The sequence below is a fragment of the Borostomias antarcticus genome, assembly GCF_949987555.1.
Source record: "Borostomias antarcticus genome assembly, chromosome: 8".
NCBI classification, from domain to species: domain Eukaryota; kingdom Metazoa; phylum Chordata; class Actinopteri; order Stomiiformes; family Stomiidae; genus Borostomias; species Borostomias antarcticus.
Genome location: NC_140241.1, coordinates 11,813,145 through 11,820,539, shown reverse-complemented (window position 1 = coordinate 11,820,539; position 7,395 = coordinate 11,813,145). Strand labels below are relative to the sequence as shown.

Sequence of the window (7,395 nt, the reverse complement as noted above, 5' to 3'; positions counted from 1 at the left end):
GAAAAAATTAAAAATATTTCTTATACTTTTTAGTAAAGCAAGCAGTGCCTTCTAAAATATCTGCTTGTTTGTTTTTAAATTTTCTGAAAAAAGAAAAAGAAAGTACGTATAATAATTATAATAATAATAATAATCATAGCAATAACAGTAAATAATATCGAACAAACACTGTGATGAAACGAATGATAAAAACTGACGTGGTTTTTTTGTTTGTTTCTTTCTTAAGAGAATATTCTGATGGCCTGCGTGACGAGGGTGTGGCACACAGGGCATTCTGGGTGACTGAGCTCACAGATGCGGATGGCGCACTCCATGCAGAAGAGGTTGTGCCCGCAGGGTACCAGGGCTGCTGTCACTTTACTCTCGAAGCAGGTCATGCAGTCCCGCATAGTGGCGGGCGGAGAGTCTGGGACGGGGAGGCGCCCGGGGAAGCCGACGCTGGCCGAGGTGGGCTCGCTGTGGGCGCGGCGCGCCTGGGCGTGGGGCGAGACGGACACGCCCGCCATGCTGGTGACCGAGTTGGCGTTGCCCACGCCGCCGCAGGGCTCCGCCAGCCCTGGGGACAGTCTGGTGAGGGGGAGGGGAAGCCCCCCGAAGCTCTTGGAGCGCTGCTGGGCGTAGAAGGCCACCTGTTTGGGGTAGTCGGGGTCGCCCCAGCTCTGGGTGCCCTCAGATCCAAAGTAAGAGCAGGGCTTCTCCCCGGGGCTGGAGAAGTTGCCCTTGCTGTAGATTCCCCCTCCTTCCCCCCCTCCTCCTCCCCCGACCATGGCGTCTGAGAAGTTCTGGCGGTAGCTGCTGGAGAGCGGTTTTCGCTGGCCCCCCTGCAGACCCCACACCTGCTGCAGACGACTCTCCAGCCCCCCGGGGCCCCCCGAGCCGCCCCCGCCCTCCGGGCCGAGGCAGTCATTCTCGTTGTTGTGGTCGTGGAGGCCCCCGGTCCGGAAGGCGATGTGGGCCTCGATCTCCTCGCGGGCCCGCTCGGCGTTCCCCGGTGACCCTGTGATCTCGAAGACTGGGTCGCGGTCCCGGCTCGGCGTGACGATGTAGGTGCACGTCTGCTGCTGGATGCGCTTGATGGTGGAGCCCTTGGGCCCGACGACCAGGCCCACCACCCGGTACGGCACCCTCACCTGGATGGTGGTCTGGCCCGGGAGGGGCGTGGGCGGGGAGCCGCTGAAGGACACGCCCAGCTTGTTGCGCGACGCCCGGAGCATGGAGAAGTGTTCGGCGGCGGAGATGATCTCGCGGCGGGCCAACGCCACGTCCTCCTTGCGGCCGGTGATCAGGAACACGGGCTCCTCACCCCTCACCGGGGTCTTGATGTAGGTGTTGGTCTTGGCCCGCAGGGCTTTGATCTTGCAGCCTGTTAAGACAGAAGATTCAATGAAGCCGCGGTCGTGTTGGAAAACGTTTCCTGATTCATATGGCAGGTGAATGAAAATCAGCAGAGCAGAGATTGTTGTGACTACATGCACATGTAATTAATCACTGGACAAAAAATACAGAATTGATTATTAACCTTTGACATACTTTGTAGAGAGATGGCAAATTTAGGTCTAGCTAATCAGAGCGTTGCTGTTTCTGGCTCCATTTGAGAGCTGAACTTTAGCTTTTAAAAACCTGCTCTCATTTGTAGCCTTATGTTTTTTTGTAATTGGTCTTTTGTTATAATGATAACGTATTGTTATAATGTTGCCACAAGTTTTCACATGGCACAAAGACCTGGGAAGATCTAGAAAGTACAATCTACAGCAATTCTGAAGGATTTCAAATAAATTCCAATTTATATTTTTTATTAGAACACCAAGTTCTAGAACACCAAGCAACAGTGTCCAATGGCCATCTGCTGTGTGTCTAGGTGCTTTGGCTGAGGTTATAGTTGGTCTATGCTATGGCAGGTCTAGGTACTTTGGCTGAGGTTCTAGTTGGTCTATGCTATGGCAGGTCTAGGTGCTTTGGCTGAGGTTATAGTTGGTCTATGCTATGGCAGGTCTAGGTACTTTGGCTGAGGTTATAGTTGGTCTATGCTATGGCAGGTCTAGGTGCTTTGGCTGAGGTTATAGTTGCTCAAATAATAAGCAGTATTGTGGTGAACAAGTCTCTCTGGGACTGACTAGCCTGACACACCACATCCATCCACAAATACATATTTTTCTAATGCAATTCATTGCAAGGCATTTGACCTGTGTGTGTGTGTGTGTGTGTGTGTGTGTGTGTGTGTGTGTGTGTGTGTGTGTGTGTGTGTGTGTGTAAAAGCTTACTGTATAGTAAGTGGTTTTTGGAGAGCAGAGTGGGTGGGAGAGAGTGCAGGGCAGGATAATGTTATTTCACGTCAAATTACCTTTGAGCGGTAAACACAGCGGCCATGGTGTCAGTCACAGAGAATGTAAATGAGCGATTGTTGGAGAGGACTCTCAAGTACACCGGGTCAAAACTAGAGTACGGGCTGTTTACTATGCCCAATAGGAGACGGCGAGGAGCGCGCACGCCCCCCCCCGGACGCCCGTGGGGGCGTTACCATCAGGTGTGATCCGTTTCCATTCAGATATTGGGGAGGTGTCGGCCTGTAGGCGGGCCCCGCCTGCCTCGCCCCCTCGGGCCTGGTAGCAATCATCAGCCATTTATTCAACGGGCAGATCTCAGTAAACGCCTCGGTCCCGGTGCTACAGATCAGAGCACGCCGGTTACACCAGCGGCGGCCTAGGAACACAGGCTCAGCCAGGGGGGTAGTGGTGACTGAAGAAGTTGGTATACTATAGCAGAAATGATAGTTTTCACATTAGTGCTGTTCAAAGAAGTGTGTATACTGTGGGTCCATGGATTTAGACACCACTACACCACTGGGAGCAGCGTGGAGCTGAGGATGAAACGACGGTGCGCACACCTCCAACTGAGGAGGGCGTGTCACCCTAACGCTGCCACAAAGACCCACTTAGCACCGGAGCACTAACTTCACAAGCACTGATGGACAGTGAGTGACCTGGGTCCTCCTGAGTAGTTCCATCTTAAATCGTTACAGTACATCTCCTTATGTAGTAGGAAAACTTAAGATGACATCATGTGCTACGTAGGGTTAAAGGTCTTAATACCAAGAGCATCGTATACAATTTATAAATGATGCATATCATCACAAAGTAATAACATGTAATAACACAACAACGTAATATGTAATAACAACAAGGTCTCCTTCATTCACTTATCCTAGGTAAGCAAACACATGATATGATCATGTAAATAGCTGATAAATAATGAATAACCTCAATTTAATGACTAACGTAGAGAGAAGACAAGTGGCTGAGGAGGATTGCTCAAAGAAATGAACTGGAATCCATAGCGTGAACTACAGGGAGGCAAAGCACAGTGTGTCCTAATTCCAGATCACTCCACAACTGGATGCAGTCAGTGTATGTTATTTGGAGAGACCTCACCAGTCCTGCATTGTTAGTGGCGCTGGCTTTGAACTGTGTGAAAAACCCACCCTTGACCTACAGCGGTGATGATATAGCTTAGAAGAAGACAGAAGAAGACACAAACGCTACCTCCGGAATCAATTCCCATGACTTTGACGGAGGAGAAAACGATCATATTCACCACCCCACGACAGGATGCTCCGTTTGCCAGACAGCACAGTCCACCCCGGGAGGGAGGGGCGTTGGACATGAACTAACTAACGAGGGCCCTGAATCAAAAGGAGCTCATCTCAAATCTCCCCAAATCAGCACTTATTCTCAGCCCCCCTCCTCTGCTGCACTTGTGCTCACTGGGTCCACCCTGCGGCGGGTCTCAGTTACCCCATTAAAATTCAAGAGCTTCCAGTACAGGCTTCACACACAGCCCCTCCGCTCGGGGAGACCAGGGGCTCCTGGTGGCACCACCAAACACCCAGAAAACCACATCCGTTGGAGGAAACAAAGTAGACAGTCTCTGCCCTGGATGCACTGTGTGCAAATCCGCAAACAAGAATTGGCTTATTACTGATCAAGAATTGGCTTATTACTGATTAAATATTCGCTTATTACTGATCAAGACCTGTCTTATTATTGATCAAGAATTGGCTTATTACTGATCAAGAATTGGCTTATTACTGATAGGGCTTGTCTGTCCACATTCCTCGCCACTCTCTCTCCCCCTAGCTTGGAAAAACGTGTAATATTGAGGGGGGGGGGGGGGGGGGGGGGTTCAGTAGAGGGAGGGTCAGGAGGAGAACTTGTGTCTCCCTGGACCCAGTCTGTCCCCTCAACCCATCCCTAGACTGTCCCACCCCCTCAGACTATCACAACAGACCGGCCACAATGGTGCAGCCCAAACCTTCTAGCTGCAGAGAAACTCATTGTTTTTAAAATATCTAAAAAAAACAAAACAAGCTGTAAACCTATTTGGATAAATATATACCCACAGACTGAAAATTGTATCGTTTGACCATTATTACTGTAAGACTTTTTTTTTTTTTTAAACGGTTGGGAGAGAGCACAATACACTTCGAAACAAAGAACAAAAGAAAAACCAACAAAGAACTTGATATGTTGGTCCAACTTCTCGCTGAGTCACGCCTCGATTCGCAGATCATCCCGTGTGCCAACTGGTAACATCAGAGGGCAACACTGCCTAATAACGTACCCCTCCCTCCCTCCCTCCCACTTCACACCTTTGTTTGACAGCTAGGCGCTGTCATTCAAGTCCACCCCCGGGTCCTCAAAAATCACTCAGACTGCATAGTGACACCTGGCCTTAATCTGTGCATTACCCTAATTATTTGATTTAAATAAAATAAATAGCAATGATAAAATATAGACTGCACTCGCCATTGTCCAATTGTGTCACTGGGACAGGTCCCAGTAAACGGGATTAAATAATGCGAAAATCCCACACTAATAACAGCATGAAAACAGAAAAGGGTCGATCATCTACATTCTGTCTGTATGGTATGCAAAAAAAATTACATAACTATTTGGTGAACGTTTCAGGGCTATAATAACAACATCGCCCTGCCACCAGACAGACCAGCACGTTGCGTTTTTTGAACAGTCTCGCGCGTTTCAGACGACAAAGGAAGCAGCGCTCGTGCTGTCCCTGCTGGAGTGCGCGTCTCGCGCTGACATTGATGGCGTGGATGTAGAATAATGCGCCCATGAGGTAACGGGTACTCTGGGCTTTGTGTCTCCTCCTCGTGTTTCAAAATTCGCTTGATAGACAAAAGGAGACACCGTTAATACCACAGCAGTGTTACAGCGTTACAGATCCACTATGGAAACTTGTAACATTTTTGTTACAACGGCCAAAAGAGTGGGAAGCCTTGGTGTAGTCTACTGTCTCGGCGGAATACAACAAAAAAAGAACACCACTCCCTTTTTCTTTTGTCAATAACGCCAGGTAACAGTTGTAGAGCATTATCAAAACAACCCGGTAACCGCAGGCAGACGCATTTGGCACTGAAGGCAGAACTTTAGACAAAATATTTTGATCGTAGTCTTTACCTTGTCTCCCTACTATTTCGGCCACATGTTCGGAGCTCGGCACGGGGACGCATTCGGTTATGTTGCAGCCCCGTCCCTTCGTCTCAGTTGAAGAGCCTTCGTACAGAGCACACAACTTGCTTTTTCCTTGCAAAAGACCCGAGTCCCCTCCACCTCCGCCCACGTTGTTGGTATGGTTATGATGGTTATTGTTATTGTTACTCCTGTCCTGTACTCCCGTCGTAGGACCGCCGCCGCCGTCCTCGCCTTCCCCGAGCCCTAGCAGAGACAACTGGCCCAACGCGACCCTGAGGGCACGGGAGTCGTCTTCTTCCTCGTCGGGTGGCACAAGGAGACCTTCGCTTCCGAAGCCGGAGCCGGCCAGATCCCCGCCGAAGCCCCCGTTTTTCTCCATGATCCCTGCTAGAACCAGCAGGCTAGGCATGGCTAACAAAAGAGTGTGAGACAAAGACTGGGGAAAGAGACTGGAGAAACAGCACCCGTGCCGCCTCCCCCTCCTCCTCCCTCCCTCCTCCTCCTTCCAATTCCCCCTCTGCGCTAGTCCCTCCCCCAGACCAGCCCCCTCTCCTCCTCTCCGTGCTCCGGCTCAGCCCTCTCCGCTCCGCTCCGCTCCTCTCCCCGCTCTGGGCGGACGGGACGCAAGGCCGTCTGCATGGAGGGGGACTGGTCTGGCCGGTGGATCGCTCCACCCCGTCTGGTCTTGCAGTCCCCTCCTCGCCGTACGAACCAGCCGCCCGCCCTGCCGTTACTCCGTCTCAGATTCTCGAGCCTGTGGCATCTCACAAACCTACCCCCGCGAAAGAAAAAAAGAGGAAATTATTCCCTCCACCTTTCCTTTGTCCCGATCAACCACGCGTTTGATCAGAGCTACTCGTTCTTTATCCTCCGCGTTACAAAAGGCCGTAGCATTATGCTAGCCTAGACTTTAAGATGAGCATTCTTGGGCGGTAATAATCACCAATCGAACTGATAGGCCCATAGGCAATAAGTAGGAACACATTATGACACAAATTAAGCCTATATGTGTTAGCAAAGTGCGGTCATCTGAGTGCATGCTGGGGGACTGTTGCCAACTTCTAATATCCAAAGGAATTAGGCTACTGACAGACATGAAGACCCTTTAAAAATAAAACAACAACATGTTTACAGATTAATTATGGGGCTAGTCTGCGCGCGATTTCCAGGGCTCTGAGAGCAGATAATGGTTAATCCTGTCTTCCGAGAATGAAGGAGTTAAGGCGACATATTTCGGGGGGGCGGCCCACCCCTCTTCTCTCGCCGTGGGTTGCGGCAGGTCACCGCGCTGTTGTCTCGAGCGCCGTGGCGCAGGGGGTTGTAGTGTAGGAGGGGGGGGGTGGATGAGGAGTGGAGAAAGGGAGTTGTCAGACCCTATGCTGCGGGGATCTTCATAAAATCCCCCCTATCACATATTATTCCCAGTGAGCAAAGCTTTTTGCTGCTATACGCGCGAACAAAGAACCGCGCCATGTCAGACTTGCCAAAATGTCCTCTAGAGAAGCCACGCCTGGCGGCGTGGTTGGTTCTACAATAACACAAAGGCATGTGTGGATGATATTCAGGGTAGTGAAAATATTAACGATAACTAATAAAAACAACAATAACGACAACAATAATTATAACACTTTTTATTGTCGACACTGTTCATATTAAGTGATACTGTAATACACAAACGATCATTCGAGTAGCCTAGAGAAACTATTGTCTCAATATCAAATTTCAGCTAAAACCTACATCCACAACACCGTGGTAGTACAGTAGCCCCCGAGCCCAGCCTCTACTGTAGCCTACGTGCGCGTCGCGCGGCGCAGTGTGGGTGCGCGTGGCCAGGGGTTGTTGTGCGCGTGGCCAGTTGTGTCTGGTCGGGCATGACTGACGGTAACACCGCGTGGTCGTAGGTATT

The 7,395-nt window shown here is 50.3% G+C and overlaps 1 protein-coding gene across 1 annotated transcript; it reads right to left on the bottom strand.

Moving 5' to 3' along the window:
- Positions 1–221: 221 nt before the first annotated feature.
- Positions 222–5,945, bottom strand: mex3a (mex-3 RNA binding family member A; the record flags this gene model as incomplete). The annotated part of the gene is made up of 2 exons (XM_084442265.1): positions 5,475–5,945; positions 222–1,363 (listed from the first exon to the last, which is right to left on the bottom strand). Exons 1-2 carry the CDS (start codon positions 5,896–5,898, stop codon positions 222–224), a joined length of 1,566 nt encoding a protein of 521 aa, XP_084298391.1. The 5' UTR covers positions 5,899–5,945.
- Positions 5,946–7,395: the final 1,450 nt, after the last annotated feature.